Source organism: Gekko japonicus, unplaced genomic scaffold (genome assembly GCF_001447785.1).
Source record: "Gekko japonicus isolate JY-2015 unplaced genomic scaffold, Gekko_japonicus_V1.1 scaffold6, whole genome shotgun sequence".
Lineage (NCBI taxonomy): Eukaryota > Metazoa > Chordata > Lepidosauria > Squamata > Gekkonidae > Gekko > Gekko japonicus.
In genome coordinates, this window is record NW_015166417.1 from 2,164,885 (window position 1) to 2,184,234 (window position 19,350).

General features: G+C 40.9%; 1 protein-coding gene across 1 annotated transcript in view; it reads left to right on the forward strand.

Moving 5' to 3' along the window:
- The window catches only part of TANC1 (tetratricopeptide repeat, ankyrin repeat and coiled-coil containing 1), a 216,811-nt gene that overhangs the window by 188,062 nt on the left and 9,399 nt on the right, over positions 1-19,350 (forward strand). Inside the window, 6 exon segments of the mRNA XM_015411532.1 lie at positions 1,172-1,344; positions 4,091-4,169; positions 13,650-13,783; positions 14,094-14,217; positions 14,478-14,653; positions 19,012-19,144. Of these exon segments, the coding sequence (XP_015267018.1) occupies positions 1,172-1,344; positions 4,091-4,169; positions 13,650-13,783; positions 14,094-14,217; positions 14,478-14,653; positions 19,012-19,144 (819 nt within the window).

Consider the following 19,350-nt stretch of genomic DNA (forward strand, 5'->3'; position numbering starts at 1 on the left):
AAAAGAGAAAAGATTGATTCCATTTTTAAAGCCAAGGAATTTTTGAGACGTCAGTTGGGATCCGAGGAAGAATCCAAAGATGAAGAATCCAAATCAAGTGACTCTGCTACCCCTGGAACGGATGAGGACTCTGCTGTAGAAACGGGTGTGGGTGCAATGAAAGTTACATATGATTTCAGAGATAGAAAACCAAAGTAAAGGCAGAAGGACTCTGAAAATTGCCTTTTGATGCAAATAACAAGAAGATGCTCAGAAAGTTCTCTCATAACAATTAACATACTAACACTGAAGCTGAGACAAACAAGAACTCTACAAGTATATTGTTGTACTAACACTTTAATTAATAGCACGTAGTTTAACACGGATATGATCTCCTCCTCTTGGGTTTTTAGTTTAGTGTGGTTATCTTTCCTTTATCCATAGATGTAGTCCCCTTCCCTTATATTTTCTTTGTAGTTTTTCTAGTCTTATAAAAATAATAAAAATATCCCTTCGGGGATTTTAAAAAAAGAAAAAGAAATAGCCTTCCTTAGCTAAGTATTTGTATGATGAAGAAGATAAAATAGGAAGTGGAGGAGGAACAAATGCAACTCAAATACAAACACTGACAAAGATATGGGAAAGCTCAATGAAGAATGTGTAGATTTTTAGAGAATGAGGATGTTTAGAGATAGAAATTGGTGCAGCTTTATATGAGTATCAGCATTTTTTTAAAACAAAAAAACACTACATACACTCACACACTGAGATTGGCCTGCAGTGCTAATGGTAATTCTTTGGCAGTGGTGTGAGAACGATAGCATTGGCACAGAAATTTGATTCTGCCTGGTAGAAGAATCACATGGTGACCTGCGATAGGCATTATAGAGAAGGTGCTCTAAGAGCATCACTCAAAGGCTGTTGTGGACCCAAAGTAGACCTTCTGCTGCTGCTCTGGCATTGATGGCAATGCAGGGAGGCACAGAACCATCTGACATCAGAGCATGAGATGTTAAGGAGGGGGAATGGTGCAGCCAAATGTGTGTAGTAAACATCTGGGCTCTAAAAGCTTCTTCCACATGTTAAAGAGTACTATGTCAACTGTTTCTCAGTTTTTCTGCAGTCCTTTAAAGCAGTGTGAAAGAGGCCAATTAATGAAAAGAAACGACTATAGTTGCTGGTTCATTCTTAGGCTTTTTATTAGGAAATACTTTGGTTCATAGCGCTTTAAGAGGCCATTCCGATATTCTTGAATATTTGCTGAACTTGGATTGGACAGCCTCTTCCCATTCGCAGAGTTCACTGACAAAACGTCAGGCACTTCAACAGGCGCTGACGGCATCTTCGAGCATGGGGCATTGTCAGGTAGAGTTGCTGGAATGACGTTACCTTTTGAAAGTGCTTGGGGTAACTCACCGACTTGTATGCACTACTGTAGTTGTGTTGATGTTAGAAGGACTATATTTTCAATTAAGTGAGGCTGTGAGCAGTATGCAAATAGAATGTGAAGATACATGTTATTTAAAAACAGACAGTTATTTCTTGTTCTCGCTCTGATGCTGGGAAACCACTTACGGTAAAAGCTTCAGGCGCCTTACATTGTAAACAGTGGTGGGCAGATTCCTCCCGCTTAATGATGTGTTCTGACTTTAATCCAGGAGTTTTGTTCCAACAATCTTCCATTGAATTTTTCAGCACTTTGAGCAACAGAAATATTAAAGGGAGAATTCTTACCTCTGTTTCCCCATTGTTGAAGGAAACCACTGACAAGGGAGATCCCCCCCCCCCAGTATCATAGGTGTGTGTTGTCGCAACCCTGATTGTTAGGAATCCTGGATTAAATATACCTTTATGTCAGAAAGTAATAAAAGCCAACAAACTAAGAGAGTCATCTTCAAAACCAGCCCTTTCTTGGCTGCAAAAATTAAAAAGCAACAATCTAAGACTCTTCTCACACAGAGTTTGTTTTAAAGTTTTTCTCTTTTGTTTCTGTATTGCAGGAATATACAATTGTGCTCTTCCGTCACATTATGAGCAAACAGAAAAACTTTCCACTGCCAAAAAAAAAAAAAGTAAAAATGCTTAACAAACAAAAGGGTAGTTTTCAGGGAGGTTCTTTCTATTTCTGTTATGGAAGAGCTGTCTGACAGGGAGAAAAGTTGTGAAATCTGCCCTAAAAGGGTTTTGCAGTCATCCCTAGTTATAAACGAAGCAAAATGAATCAATTACCAGTTGATACGACATCTATGAAATATCTGGATTTTCTCTCTCAAGTGCGGTTTTTGTACACTAGTATAACAGTTGTATTCCTTGCTACAAGAAAGATAACAGTTGATTATGGATAGCTGGTATATTAAAATCATAGAGTTGGAAGGGGCCTTCCAGGCCATCTAGTCCAACCCCCCTGCTCAGTGCAGGATCAGCTGAGGACATCCCTGACAAGTGTTCATCCAGCAGCTACTTGAAAGACTGCCAGTTGTGGTCCTGACTTGCTAGGTGGGTTTTTTTTTATCCCATTCACCGTAATCAGGATGATGTCTCAGCAGTTCCATAGATTCTGCCAAATTCACAAATAAGGGGATGAAAAATTACAGTAGGATTTTTGTCTCTACAATGTGGCTATAAAGGATTATGTAGCCATAGTGGAATGTACGACTGCAATTTATTTCTTGGAATTAATTATGTTTGTACTATTCTCCATCTGCCCCTGCTAATGTATTTTTTCATACAATTAATCTTGGCTTGCAAATTCCATCCTCCATAATGAGTGTGTGTGTGTGTGTGTGTGTGTGTGTTTAAATCGTGTTTTATTGCCATTTTGGGGGGAAATTGTTATTTGCAATGTGCACTCCTAAAAGCACAGAAAACTTCTTTATATAACTTGTATAAATGGAGGATTTGTCTTGACTGAAAGTAAAAGTCCAAATTTAAGTAAAGCTCGTTTTCATATTGCCAGGCCTCAGGAAGGTTTTTCTTAATAAAAATTGAGTTTGGAACAAGCATGGGAGTTGATATAGCTCAGTTTGGGTTAAAATATTACAGGGTTTGGTGTCTGTTTTTTCACTATTAGCGCTAAATATTTTTGGCAGGCTTTATACCAAATATGCTTGCTTTGTTTGCATTCCCTTAATTGTATTGTTGTATTTGGGTCTTGTAGGAGCTCATTAAAATAACTTTCCATATAAAACATCTGAAACTTAAGATAAACAAGTTCTTGTTTGCTTAAACTCTTGTTTCAAGTGAGACAGAAAATTAATTTATATTGGGGTAATGTACTAGTATTAAGGGATTATATGCAAAATTAACTCTGCATTTACAGGATACACATCTATACTAATAGTTATTTCTGGCTTGTCTATTACAAAGGCTTAGGCTGGGTACCTACTAAACTATGTTAAAACTACATGTACAAAACACACAAATAAAACATGTTTTAAAACTATAGTTTTAAAAACTGCTCCCTACCCCCCACTTAATGATCCCCAAGAAACCAGTCCAAGTTTTTGTTTTTTTAATTAAACGTGCCTTTGATGAAGAGTTTTTACTTTCAAGAAATCCTTTGCACCATCCCTTCATTACCTCTGAGCATCATTCGCAGAATCCTTAAATACTGAGAGAGATTCTGTGGCATATTTTGGAGGCGCACTGTGTTTATGAGAGGTGTTGAACTTGCCAAATGAACTGAGAATGTGCCCTCCCAGGCAAATACTCCCTTGTGGCAACATGTGGCAAAGGAATAATATTGGTAAAGGTGGGCAACGTGTCTTCTAAGGAAACTAGTTTGCTACTACAGATTCCATTGAAGGACTCCAATGGTTGCCGGAAAAAGCTCAAAATGCAAGTTTTTATGTTTTTTGTTTACAGAACTTGAGTGAAAAGGGCAAAAGGTGCCCTCTAACAAAGCGTGTGCCCTACTTCAACTTATATTGGCATTAGGTATCTTAAATGAGTAGTATTTGAAATTTACTGTGCCTCATAGATGTAGCTCATTGTTTATGGATCTTTCATCCACTACTAATGAGGTGCTGTAGAGATCAAGCTGATAACTAACCAGTTATTTTTTAAAAAAAATTCTTCATTGGCTGATTAATACTTTCTTTCTCCTTGACAGGTGGTTCATTTTCTGATAAGAATGGAAAAAGAGCCTAAAATAGACATCAATGAAACAGATACCCTGTGGGGAGAAACTGGTATGTTTATGTTGAGGGCTTCCAAAACAACTGTTCATGTAAAATTTATAGTAGAATAAAGACCAGATGCTATTGCTGATATTTGTCATTGTGAATGGAACAGCAATTATTATAGGTGCGAACAGGAATATGGCTTGAGAAAAGGTATAATAATTAAATATATTCTAAACAATTGTTACATTAATTTATTTTGAATTTGCAGAAGTATGATTATGCACGTTTCTTAAATTTTCAAAACTTATCTGACAGTTAATAAACTTGCACGAAGTAAATAGGAATGATAACAGAAAAATAAGTTTGTGGATTGTGAGGAGCAAGAGGAAGCAGAGTGGCATATGACAGTAAATGCTGTTTGATGATGTATTGGGGGAACATACTCCATAAAAGTGGGTAAATGTTAGATGTTAAACTGAAAAAAGAACAAGAGAGTCACCATTAGCTGGTTCCGCTGTGAGGAAGGAAAGAAGAGGAAAATGGTAAATTACAGTAGTTGTGGTAGTTTCATCACCATTAGTAGAATTCATCATTGATTATTTTGGAAAGCTGTGGAATTTTTTGTTGAGATCTTTTTTTAAGGGACGGTAGACACCCTTGTTGGGAAAGTCCCAGAACGGTGGACAAAAAGATCAATGCGGTTGTCTCAGAATCTCTGATAGTGTGCTGAGCCACAGATTACTTTCTTCCGTTACTGTCCTTCCAAGTGCTTGTAGCTAGAACACCAGTACTGAGTTATGAAGAGGTATCGTATAGGGAGAGGGAAAAATTTGCTTGCGTTACCCCTGCCACAGAGGAGGAAGGATGTAGAAGTAACAGGGTAGAGTTGATCAGTGCAGCCACATATTCCTAGTGATGCTGGGAGGACAGGGTCTGGCCTGGATTTGGAAGGAGGCTCAACCAAGAACTTGTTCATTTGAGTTTTAATAATTTAAATGTATTGCCTACAAAAGAAATACATTTAATCATGATCATACATTGAATTGTGTACTCCGTATTTGTGTGAAGTTTCTGTACAACCATAAAATCTAATCTGGAATTTAATATCTCAAATGGCTTTTTATTTTATTTTTTAATAAAAGAACTCAAGGCAGACAGAACTTTAACCTGTGAGTAGAACCTGGAGAAATCCCAGACCTCAGAGAATTCAAAAAATTCAGTGCTCCACATTCTTCCTTGCATCTCCTCAGTGGCTCCAGTACCTGCCTTTATAGGCCATCTCATACTCTAATAACGAAGTTGTGAAATTTTTGGATATTTAAATCTGATGATTGCAGCTGTGAACAGGCAATACAGATATTTCCACAAACCTGAAAATGGCCCCAGGTGTGCAGAAAAATCTTAAAAGAGCACCTGTAGCTTTAAGTAAGGGATTCCCTCAGTGTTCGTTGTTAGGCAACAACAGTATTCCAGGCTGGGTTACAGTGAGTAAAAGACAGGGGAAGGAGCTTACAAGTGTGCAATCCCCCCCCCTTTTGTTTTTTGTTTTGTTCGGATCTATTGGAACCCCACCCCCACCCCAATTCAGGATTTCCGAAAAATCCGGAATCCCAATACAGACAAAGTATTCAGATCGGGGATTTTTTTTGGAAATCCCAAATTTTGGGGGTTGGTATAAAGGGACTGCAGAAGAAGCTGGGAGGCAGGGAGTAGTCAGCTCTCAGCTGTTTTCCCCAATATTTTCTGCTGTCCATGTAAACATTATGCTGACAGACTTGCACTAGTCCTTTTTGAAACCAATGGAGCAAAGTTTGAATGAATGGATTCTTAAGCGATACTGGCTTTGATGAAAGAGGATACCTGAAATGAAGTTTTCACAAGCTAGCCCTCTGTCAGCTGGATTCGGATGGAAATGTCTACATTTTCTCTGAGAAAAGGACACTTGAAATGAATGTTGAAATAGCACTTTTTGCACTTTACTGTGACTGGTTGCCAGATATTTGTTGAATGTCTTTACAAATGTGTATTGGAATTTTCAGTCCTAGTATTGCATAAGTATTAATGATCAATACACAAAAATTATTGTATAACTTGCATTTATTAATTACAATAATATATGAGTTTATAATTAGTAAGTTTTCATGGCATAATATTTTTGATAGCTTATTCCTGTGATTCTCTCTTTATTCTTTAGTCCCTGTAAACCAGGCTGGTTTAAAGGGATAGCAGAAGTAGTCAGGCGGGGACAGCTTAGAGGCAGGAGCAGTCTCCCAGCCTCTCAACTGTTTGACCCATTTTTTTCTGCAGTCCCTTTAAACCAGGCCGCAGAAGAAGCGGGGGGGGGGGGGGGGGGGACAGGGACAGCTGGGAAACAGGGAGTAGTCTTCCAGCCTCCCAGCTGTTTTCCAGGAGTTTTTCTGCAGTCCCATTAACTAGGCTGGTTTACAGGGATTGCAGAAGAAGGGGGGAAGGAAACAGCTGAGAGGTCGGGAGCAGTCTCCCCATGTCACAGCTATTTCCCCCAATCTTCCTGTTTTCCCCCCAAAACCCCAGATACTTTTGGGATGTCGAAATATACCCCCAGAATACCTTATTGGTGTCTTTCGGGAATATTTTTGGGAAGATCCGAATGCGCACCCCTAGAGAAGCCCTTTCCAGGCCTCTTTTGGCCTTTGAGGGAGAACTTCTTGGGGCCAGGCTTAACTAGGGTTGCCAGCTCCGGGTTGGAAAATTCCTGGAGATTATGTGGTGGAGTCTGAGGAGGGGAGGGTTTGGGGAAGAGAGAGGTCTCAGCTGGATATAGTGCCATATAGTCCACCCTCCAAAGTAGCCTTTTTCTACAGAGGATCTCTGCTGTCCGGAGTTTGGTTGTAATTCTGGGAGATCTCCACCCACCACCTGGAGGTTAGCAAACTAGGCCTGGCAGCAGTCTCTGTGTGACGACACCACTCAACTTGTATGACTTAACTAGGCCTGACTGCCTGCTACTGTTCAACAGCAGTCACCCTATGGAAGCCAGTGTGGCATACTGGTTAGAGCTTCAGAGTAGGATCTGGGATACCCAGGTTTGAATCCCCTTCTTGCTGTGGAAGCTCACCAGGTGATTTGGGACCAGTCACATACTTTCAGCATAATCTACTTTACAGGGTTGTTGTGTGGATAAAAGGGGGGGAGAGGAAACTAATGTATGCTGCTTTGGTCCCCACTGTGGAGAAAGGTGGGGTATAAATGAATTAAATAAGTAATATAGCAGAAGATGGGAGGCACATAAAAGGTAGATTGGTGAATGGCTGAGAAGTAGAGCATGGGGCAGGGAACTGTGGCACCACACAACTGGGCCACAGTTTTCCTAGATAGAGGATGCTGGGGGGGGGGGGAAAGTAGAAAAAGTTAGAAAGAAAGCTTAAGACAGAGGGGCAGATAAAGGTAGGTTGGCTTTTGGGTGGGAAGGAGATAGGATTGCCAACTCCAGGTATGGAGTATGGGGGTGGGGCCTGGGGAGGGTTGGGTTTGAGGAGGGGAGGGACCTCAGAAGGGTATAATTCCATAGGCTTTGCCCTCCAAAGCAGCCAGTTTTCTCAAGGGGAACTAGGGTTGCCAACCTCCAGGTGGGCCAAAGACAATAGGGAACCCTTAGCATGCAAATATAGCCACAAACAACACCCACTAAGGGAAGACCATCCTCAATTCACAGCTATATGTGCTCAAAACTGTACATTGCATTCACTGAAATACAAAGAAGGGTTAGCGGTCATAGCTCAATAGAGTGTATAGACAGAAACTTATCCAAAAGATTGCTCATAACAATTAAGCATATTTTACCCAAAAAAACCCCAATAGTTGGCTCCTCTGTAATTCCATACATAGATAGTGTCCATAGACCTCCAACCAGCAGAAGACCCTCCTTGTGGAAAGAATAACAGCCATACGTCTCTCCCAAGTATAATTCAAGACATTTCAATAATTTTCAACAGCGGCTGGTAAAACAGAACTGTGAAGCAATCATAAATATACGTAGAAAGACAAGATTGACTGCATAATACATATATCAATTCAAAAACATAGAAAAATGTATCTCACTCAATTTCCAAAATAACATAGGCACAGCTCTGTAGCTTCAATGGAATCCTACAGGTTTCTACAAGGCAACCTGCCATGCAGCATCTAACCATATACAAATCAATCGCAATACAGTTTCTTAAAGTGGATCTGTCCCATTTTTCACAAACATGCCTGAGTTTCACATACACTCATATTCTATTCAATTGCAGTCATCCTCAAATAAAGGCAGTCAAATTAAGCGTCTGATTAATTCCATTTGGTGGTAAAGCTTTTAATTCAAAAATCAATCTAGACTCTTTTTGCAGTAAAATTTGATTAGCATTTTGAATGGTGAATGGTTTACTCTGATACACAAATGCCACAAATACACTAATCTCTTCAGCACTATGTCCGACTTGTGCGTAATGTTCTGTCATCGGGGCTTGGCTAATGTTATTATGCACCCTAGAGGGCCGCGGTAGCTCAGAGGTTAAGATGCTAAAGCTGCAGACCGGAAGGTCTGTAGCTTGGCAGTTTGAGACCCTAGTGCCGCGGGATGGAGTGAGCTCCCGTCTCTGGCCCCAGCTCCTATCAAACTTGCAGTTTGAAAGCAAGAAATTGCAAGTAGCTAAATAGGTACCACTTCGGTGGAAAGGTAACAGAGTTCCGTGCACCTCGGCGTTTAGTCATGCTGGCCACATGACCATGGAAACATCTTCAGAGAGTGCTGGGAGATGAGTACCACAACCTTAGAGTTGGATTCGACTAGCTTTTGAGCAAGGGGAACCTTTACCTTTAGAGTGGTGTTCCAACATGCGTGTATGGATGACAGGTGGGGGCTGGAGATCACCTGGAATTACAGCTGCTCTCCATATGACAGAGATCAGTTCCCCTGGAGAAAATGGCTTCTTTGGAGGGTTATGTCATTATACCCTGCTGAGGTCTCTTCCCTCCCCCCTCATCCTTCCAAGGCTACACCCCCAAATCTCCAGTACTTTCCCAACCTGGAGTTGGCAACCCTAAGGAAAACTGATCTCTAGCTGGGAGATCTGTGATTCCAAGAGATCTCCAGGCCCCACCAGGAGGTTGGCATCCTAGAAGAAAAAGAGGGAGATGCTGTGGAGGTTTTCCGGAAAGAGAAGGAGGAAATAGTGGGGGAGGGGGAAATGAGATGCCTCCCACAAGTCCTTGCAGGTTGCCACTTGTTTATACTTAATTTTAATTTCCTTTGCATTCCTGAAATCCTTCCTAAAAACTCCTGACCTTTAAAACCTGAACCTTATTAATCATACGCATATTTATGCATATATAATTAATGAAAACTAATTGTTATCTAAGATTGCTTTAATCAGCTGGCAGCCCTAATTGGTATGAGAACATTCCAATATATGGCTTTTGGGGGGAACAGAAGACCACTGTGTTTACAATAATGCATTTTTTAAAAACCTAGACTAAAATGTGCAGTTCCAAAGCTGGTCCCTTGCATGACTTTGAGAGAAATTTCTATGACTGAATATATCAAAATACCCACAGGACTATGTTCTTATGTTAAAAGCATAGCATCTGTGAAACAGACACTACCGAAATAGCACCTCACATGCAAGAAAATGTATGAGCCAGCTTATCGCATTATATTGTGTTACAGCAACTTCCAGCCATTGTGTTTATCCTGTCTTCAGAATTTCCTCTCCCTCACCCCAAGTTACCACTTCCCTCAACAGTCTTGGCAGGAGACCAAAGATCTGACAAAGATTATTAGTTTTCATTTAACCTAATGGGTTGCTCTCATATTTTCCATTTTGATTTGATCAGTTGGTTGTTTCGCTTGCTCATTTAAATTCTCTCTGCTTTTAAAAAAAAACAGAGTAGAAAAATCTTTTGCTTAGACAAATCAGAAATGGGCCTATTCAGCAGAGTGGGTAGACATTCCTGAACAGAGTTTTGTCCAGGGATCTTGTTTGCTTAAACGCCCTGCAGGCAATTTTTCAGCCCTGCTTCTTTCCAAACATGGCCGTTTTTGGGACACACTGTTTTCTGTATCTTAAATGACCCCCAAGAATGCAGGAGCTAAGACTGATAGTGAGATAACGGGCAGGCGGGTCTCAGGAGTTTCTGTTTTTGAAAGAGTGACAAGCTTGTTCTTGCATTAGCAGTACTTAAAAACCAACAATGTAAAAAAAAAAACAATGGTCAGACTGAGTCTAAATGGTCAACAAGGTTCTAAAATAATTGTATGTATCTGATGCCATTAAAAAAGAAGCAGACTACTTTCTATAGTCCTGCTTTTTGGAAAGGAAATCCGGTCATCCTGTGTTTTAATTAATTCAGAGTAAATTATTTACTCAATTTATTACCCGGTTTTTTCTCCAGTGGGGACTTAGAGCACTGTGCAAAAACATCCAAATACAATTAAAAACAAAACAGCAGCTTAAACAAACAAAAAACTATTTAAATAAAGAAAACAAAAAACATGATAGCAACATGAGCAGGTTCTGAAGCCCAAGGGACAATTCACACAATGGCCATAGGCTGTGAGTCTGGGCTGAAAGCCAGAGGGCAAAGAACCCTTTGGCTCGCACCCAAAGACTTGTGCCTGTGGCTCATGTAGGCTTCAAGTACCTGCAGACAGGAAGGAAAAGGGTAGTACCTGCAGAAATAATCCAACCATAACTGGGAAAGAGCGAAATGCAGGCAAATTAAGGGTTGCCAGGTCTGGCTGACAAGTTGGCAGTGGACTTACCAGGAGGCTCTGGGAGAGGGGAGGGAAGAAGTACGATGTTCCTACATCCCCTTCTGAAGTGATGTATGCACGTTTTTTTGGGGGGGGGGACACTGGTTTTTGGGCAAAACTCTATGGCCTTTGGAGCCGAATAACATGTTTCCCACAAACTTCATGAATCCCCATGAAAAACATGGGCGGATCGTTCTGAACCAGGAACTGGCCTGGTTTATGCTCAAAACTTCATGAATCCCCATGAAAAACATGGAGGTTCACGGGCGGATCGTTCTGAACCAGGAACCGGCCTGGTTTATGCTCAAACTCGGGTTTGTTTGAGGGATTGTACCTATCCATAATGTCCACTCAAATGGGCTGGACATTTAGTTGTGAACGCTCCCCTGATGTTTTTCCATATGCTAGCCTATAAGCAATATTGTTTCTGCAACACTTCTGCCTAGTTGACTGTGTCTGTACACAAAGGATTCCAGCAATGAGAAGCCGTGTTAATTTTTAGCTTCATATAAAAGATTCAGAAGCTAATGTGTGCCTAATGACCAAGAAACAATTCATGATGGGAAAATAAAACAAGTGTATTTTCAAGCTTCGTAGATAAAAATGGAGAGACTAGTGATTGAAAGACTTGAATTTGTAGCTTAATTTTTAAGGGGATACTGTGGAATGTTGAAGGGTAAAATTCCTCTCATCTGTTCATGGTGCCGAGACTATGGAACTCCCTCCCCAGGGTTACTTCTCTGTCTTCGGCCAGCGGGTGCAGACTTCTTTGTTTTATATGATGTTTCCTCAGTGATCCCTCCTTCCTGCCTTGTGTTTTAATTTGCTTTCCTGTGTTTTATATACGTAATTTAGCTCCAGTATTTATTAGTTTTATGAAGAATTTTTATTATGCTTATTTTAATTATTAGCCACCTTGGTGGTCCCGATTGGGCAGAAAAGCTGGATGTTACAAATAAAATGAATTTCCCCATTTGTACACAATCTCCTGAAAGTACACCCACTTACATCTTTCTTTCTGTAAAACAAAATCACTTAGGGCCAAAACAACCCCTTCAACAAATCTTTTGATTTTGTGATTAGGGTATTTCCCCCCCCCAAAACAGTGAAAGCTGCAAAAAGTAATAAAATACCCCATGAGATTTGCCCCCCTCCCCATCGAGAAAACACTGATTCATGGAAGCATTGTTAATAGCTCTGAAGAGAGCCAGCCCCTCACTCTTTTCATATAAAAGTGACCTGATGACACACACCCTTATTAAATATGCAAAAAGGGGACATGGAATCTAAATAAAAAAACCCATTCCATATTATTAAGTATGTATCAAGACTTTGGGTGTTTGAAACAAGATATAAGAGTTGTGAAACATACAGGCTTCTGCCACCCCAGTTGGATTTTATAAGTGTGTGGGATATTTTACTACCCTGAGATAACATTATAATTTGGCTTGGGTTCGTGAATTTACCTCAGGTACAATTGGATCAGTTGTAATTTCTTAGTTACAAGCATTTGAGAAATTAGACAACTGGAGCAGCGCCAGGCCTACATGGCCACCAGGCTCAGGAGTGGTTCCCGGGCTTCACTGCAGCTGTCGCCAAGTCCAGAGCAGTTGCCTGACTCCAGTGGATGATGCAGGAACATCAGGTGTGCTCTCTGTGCTTGTACAGAGAACACTCTTATTTTAGGGGAGATTTAAATCCCCCAGTGTGTTTTTTTTAATTGTCAGATTTTTCTGCAAGCCTGGAGGGGTTCCCCAAGTTTTCAGAGGAGTCTGTATTGTGTCAGTGTGGCTCTGATTCACACATTTAACTCTCTGCAGAGTGGGCCACACTTGATAATTAGAATATAAGATGATAAGAAGGTGTCCTTAGCAATATTATATACACTATTGAGGAACTCACTTTTCTAGAGACTTGCCAAAGCCTGAAACTCTGTGCAAGGATGTTTAAACATTTTTATTCAAGTTGTTTGCTATCTAGTGTTAAAAGGGAAAGTGAAGATTCTATCTGTATTTGGAGAACTCTAATCTACAGTGTTGACTATGATTACATGTGCAAATGGAATCAAAGACATGTCAACTTCCCAGTCCATTTGGCATGGTTTGCACCCCTAATATCAGTTCACATTATCTTAAGTTCCTTATGCTTTGGTCAGCCCTACTGGGACAAGAGGCTATAATAAAAGGATCATAGCTACAGAGTCAAAACCACATTCTCAGTTGATCTGGCTCATCCATAAATCATGGCAGTGCTTGGCCAGAAGAAGCAAGGGAGAGAATTGCCTCTTGCAAAAAAATGGCTATAATCTCTGTGCTATTCCCAAATTAACCAATACAATAAAGAGTGCTGATGTTACTTACGAAGTCAAAAGTTACTTATAAAGTCAAAAGAATCAACACTGGAAATCCGAGTGGAGTCCGATAAGATAGCATTATAAGTATGGACTTGTATGATTCAGTGGGTAGGAATATCTGTCTTTTTAATCTGCAGAGAGTCATAAACACTAGTGGCATTGTGTGAACAATTTTCTTTTAACATTTCTAGATCAGACAGATACAAATGCTTCTACAGTTTGTTGCTATGCTTTATATCAGAAAGCTCAGACATCTCTGTCATGGGTCATTTTAAGTATCTGAGAATAACAAACCTTTTGAGTAAGAAAAGACTCATCTGTCTAAGCCATGTTGTAAATAAACATACACAGAAGTTTTGCATCTTAATCCTTTTTAATGTATTTAAATTTGGTAAACTAAATGCCTTTCTTTCTCTCTTAGCTTTGACAGCTGCTGCTGGGAGAGGAAAACTGGAAACGTGCGAACTGCTGCTCGAACATGGTGCTCTTGTAACGAGAAATAATAGGAGAGGGATCCCTCCACTCTTCTGTGCTGTGCGCCAAGGACACTGGCAGGTGGGGCAACCTGAGGAATAAAGCAGCCAGTCCCAAGTTAACTTTTGGAGCATGGGGAACTTCTGTGATGTTAAGATGGGACCAGCCAGGCTCGGCAAAGCCTGTGGGTATTTGAACTAGCAAGATGGTTCTTTGCTTGCAGAATGTAATCGGAATCGATGGATTAGTTCTGTACAGAGGGTGGTGTTCACATTTCCAGAGAGAGAAAATTCCTGTGTCACACCCTGAAAGAGGTTTGCTGCTGGATGTGCCTTCAAGGGTGTGCAAGCACAACAGTGCAATGGAAATTTATTTACACTTTTGTTTTCAGATTGCAAAACTTCTACTGGAACATGGGGCTGATGTAAATCTCAGTGACAAACAAGGCCGGACGCCACTGATGGTGGCTTCTTGTGAAGGACATCTGAGCACAGTAGAGTTTCTGATCTCCAAAGGTAAAACAATTAACTGTTCAAAGTATCCCTGTTCATTTTTCATGCATTTCAAGCCAACTTGAAAGCTCAACATACAAACAGTCTCAATGCATGGTTTTTTTAACAGCTACACGGAAAACTAAGAATGAAAAATTGGCTTAATTATTAGAACTACATAAGAACATAAGAGACGCCAATGTTGGATCAGGCCAAAGCTGGGACTGAGAATTTATATTCAAGGGACTGTAAAAAAAATGCTTTTGTGTGTTTGTTTTTTAAAGGTGCAGACATTTCATTGCTCGATAAAGAGGGCCTGACGGCACTGAGCTGGGCCTGCCTCAAAGGACACAACAGTGTGGTTCAATGTTTGGTTGAAAAAAATGCCACAATAGACCAGACGGACAAGAATGGAAGAACACCCTTGGATCTAGCGGCTTTCTACGGAGACTCAGATATTGTAAGTCAGGTTGAATACTGAGCTCGCTGTAAGCTTTCCCTGTCTGATACCAGGCTAGAGCACTAGGGTCTCTTCCGTTCGAATGTTAATGAAGCAAATTCAAGCAGCCTTTATTCCGTGCATTTGAGGATAGTAGTGGGCGTGTTTAATCAAGAAAATATGTGCCCCCTTTTTCCTTTGAACATCTAGGAGACCTCTACAATTGGATCTGTTCACTTCACTGCATAGGAAGTATTTGTAGGGGAACCACAGAAGTCTTTTGACTCTGTCCTGTTTCCACTGAACTTACACAGCCTGATAGTAGATCGTACTGTCCAATAAAGCTTCCATAATGAAACTTGAAAAACCAAGCCAGTGTTAAAAAGGACTTAAAAATTAGTTACTGCATTTGGCATTTACTACCACCACATTAGGAAATTACACCATTCTACTGTGAACCAACAGTAGAAATACTGTTAAGAAATTGTGAGATATAAAGCTGTACTTCTATGAAAAATACCCCTTAAGGGCTTATCAATTCATCTGGGCACCAATTAAGGCTCCCATCTTGACTTTTGTGTGTCATGAAAGCAATAACAAAATTGTATAGTCTTCCGTGATCTTCCTGCTTATAACTTAAGGCTCCGTGCACCTACACTTGGCATTTCAGTCTGAATCTTCTTCCTTTTTAGGTTGGGGACCAGCACTGATGCTGGCAGCAGTGTTGTGTAAATTGTTAATAAGATGAGTTGAAATGAGTGATGTAGAAAGCTGACTTGAATAATGGCAGCTGGGAAACATGTACCCTTCTCCTTTGCTGATGACATTAAGGGGCTACATCTTTGGAAAGGGACTGGGCAAAAAAAGTGTAGAATAATGGCATAGGCACTCTAAAGAGACAGAACGGAATGGTTGTAATGAAAGTAAAGCGTCTACAGTGGGGTCAGATGCAGTCGTGAGGAAGTGGATGGAATTGCCTCTCCCTAGTCCTTTTCCACTCATCGGTGGTGAAAGAAACAGCTGACTTCCGGTTCTGATGTGATAGGACGCTATGAGGCTGTGCTCTGTCTTTGGGGCATTTTATCTTTATTTTTATGTTGTTTTATATGTTTGTTCCGTCTTTGGTTTGTCTTTTGTTCCTGGCTTAATTTAGCTTGCTTATTTAGTTGTTAGCCTACACTTCTCTCCCTCCGCTTTCATTTTATGGATCCAGCGCCAAAATCTCTTCTCCCTGCCTTGGTTGGAGCTGTGTAAACACTGAGTAGATTAAAGGGCCTTGGAGGGAATGAAAAGTAGATGAAAGGGTCTAGGAGAGAATTTTGACTGTTACCTTATTATTGTTGTTAGGTTATTATTATTATTTAGCTCATTAGTGTAGGGCTCTTGGTTTAAATTGTAACAGTTGAGGTTTTGTTTTATTTTAACATCTTTTAACTATTGTTTTAATTTATTGTTTTAAATTATTTTAATTAGAAGCTTATATGAGAGATTGTAATGTTTTTTTAATTACTACCTAGTGTAAGTCAGTTGAAGGCTGTGCTCTATGCTCGGCTCTTATGCACTTATTTTGGGTGTCTTGGGCTTGGCATGTCCTAGGGTTGCCAAGTCGTTGCAGTCACCGCAGCGGGGGACTCCCGGGCGGCGACTGGAGAGCGTGCGCGCACGTCACCCGGAAGTGACGCTAGGATGCCGGGCACGCTGGGGGCGGGGCCACGACCATCGGAGGGAAAACCATAGAGTTTTCCCTCTGATGGTGACGCGCACGTCGGGGCGGGGTTCCCTAGCATGTCCTGTTCCCGTTGTTTTTGTCAGGTTTGATTTATTGACAAGTTTGGTTGTCTTTAGTAGATGAGTAGCAGCATTCTATTCTGCTTTACTCACCTCATCCTCCCTGCCTTGCTAATTAGAGTAGAAAGTGGTGAGGAATAGTTTTCTGAGGAGAGAAGAGGAGTTTGCCTGGGCTGCTCTTTGTGTAATTGGTTTCTGCATATATATATATGTCATGTGTTTGAAATTTTTGTATGGGGCCACAGAGCTTTTAAATATATATATCCCAGATATTTAGATCTTCTGATTTTTTCCCACTAGATATTATTTCTTAATATTTTCTTATTATATTTTGATTTTTACTTTATTTTTCCTTGCTCCTTTTGGTAATTTTCTTGTGCATGCAATTTTTAATTAAACAGGTCAAAAGAGAGCATGCCCTTCTGGGGATATAGCAAACTTTTCCACTCATTCTGCAGCCACTTCTCTGCAGCTTTAAAATAAAAGGCTACAGATTCCCATTATTGAGTCAGGTCCTGTAAGAGGAAGCCCAGGATCTTTCCCACCTCTCTCCCCCCAGCAGCCCTCTGAGAGCTCCAAAAAAAGTGAATACCTGTAGTTACCGGAGCCCCATGGAGAAAATGCCGCAGGGCACGGTGGGGTTGCTGTGATGAAGAGGCACTATTGGTCCCACTCTCCTCCTGCAGTGATGTAGTATCTTACATTAGCAGAAACTCTGCCAACAGAAGAACAAGGACAGGAAATTTCACCCAGTTTCCCCCCCTCTTCACAGCAGTCTTCCATGCTCTGTTGTGTTTTGTTCACTGAACTCCTGTGACTTCAGAGGATCAGCTTTTCAGAAGTTTCAAGAGACTGCTGTGCAAAGGAGGAGATGGGAAAGAACTGCATCGGCAAGCGTGCTTGCAGTCCATGGCATCTAGCCCAGTTTTGATTAAAAGACACACGTCAGGGGAGCCATTGCCCCAAATCCTTCTGTTACAGGTCAGCAGCAGCCCACTTGCTACTGGGCATGGGCACACCTCCTGTGTAACAGCTTTTCAGAGAAGAGGAGCTTGTGAGGAGGTTAACTACTGCTGCACCACCAGTTCCCAGCTCTGTGCAATGTCCCTGGGCAGCACTGATGCTATTACCAAGAGCTCCAAGCAGTGGAGTGGAAATGCTTGGGGTCCCCCGGCAGAGGGGAAGCCAGCTGCATTAAGCTCTGTTATACTGAGTCAGACCATTGGTCTGCCAAGGTCAGTCTTCTCTACTCGGACTGGCAGCAGCTCTCCGGTGTCTCAAATCTTTCACATCACCTGCAACCTGATTCTTTTACCTGGAGATGTTAGGGATTGAAGTGCTGCCCACAAGGTGGAGGCAGAGGGTTCCTGGCTGGCATGGTTGAAATTACAAGGCAGTAGAACCATGAGGTGCAAGAAGGTCTTGGGGAGGGCCAAGCTAAGCCGGGTGGGATGACACTGACTGTGTCACCAGTAGCACCTGCCGCTGGGCTCACCTGATAGAAATATCGCCTGCTTCCCGTTTTTAAAGTACCGCAATGCAGCGATCTTTCGGGTAATTTTTCTGAAGTTTGAACTAGTTGTAACCTTGACTCAAGAGTTCCTTCAGCTCATACTAGGTACAGTGAAGCCAAATCAGTAGAAGCGAGAGAGACTGCTATAAATATAGCTGTAACATTCTGTTGCCTCTTTAAGTGAGGGTTCTCTTTAGACTTCGTTTACCACTGGCTGGAGAAAATTATGAATGCTTACCGAGAACACTGAGAGCCCCTAGCAATTTGTTGGACAAATATAGAATCTTATGGATGCACCCCTGTGTTCGCAGTGTACTGAGAACAAGATATTGTGTGGTGGACGACTGCAGATGTTTGATACTCAAGTCTCTCAGTAAGCCATAAGATGGCACTTTGAAACAAGAAAGTGAGAGCTAATCACTCATGTTCCCTTGCAGGAAGGAAGTAGTAAAAAAAATGCACTGCATGACTCTTGTTTTTATTAAAATTCTGGTTTCTAGTCCTTGGTGTTAAAGCTTTGCAATAACATGAAAAAATTTTAAGCTTGTTGGCACCTTTCCCCCTGCAAACCCATTTGTAACGACCAAGGTTCCAGAGTTTTCTGGAATTCTTTCTTCCCACCTCCTTTCCCTCTTTATATCCTTATTTTATCAGTTTTACTGCTTTTATCATATTGGATTTGATATGATACTGGACCTTTAGAATCAAATCACAGTTCATTGATGAGTTTGTATTTTTGTTTACCACCAAGGGAGCCTGGCGGTTGAGGGAGCGGCACACAAATCTCATCTGTAATTATTATACATTTATTTTGGGATATTTGTGAAATCAAAATTAACGCAATCTGTTATGAACTTCTCCTTCATAAGCTTGCTTTAAAATAAATAGGACAGTGGCTAAAGCGTATGGCGTTAATGGAGCTTATGTATGGAGTGCCTGGTGGGATAGTACTTAAGCGTTGCAACCATTTTTTAAAAACTACTTTCGTATCAGAAATAAGTGCATATTAACAGTACTTCAACACTGGGGAAATATGTAATAATCCTGAACTCTTCAGGGGTTTTCTTTGCGTTTGCAGGTGCAGTATTTAGTAGACAAAGGAGCAGTGATTGAACACGTTGACAATAGTGGGATGCGCCCCTTGGACAGAGCAATTGGATGTCGGAATACATCAGTTGTGGTTACGCTGCTTCGAAAAGGAGCCAAATTAGGTTAGTGAAGTACATCCAAAATAGCTTTGTTTAGAGAGGAAATTACAGTCTTGAAAACAACCAGATAAAATCGTGGGTTTTTTTTATCATATAAAATGCAGTTTAGTGCTAATAAATATGTCTAATATAAAACTGTTTAGATGTTCCCTAGCAAATCTGATTTTTATCTGCTTTAAACTGTAGCATGTTGACATTCCCTACGTATG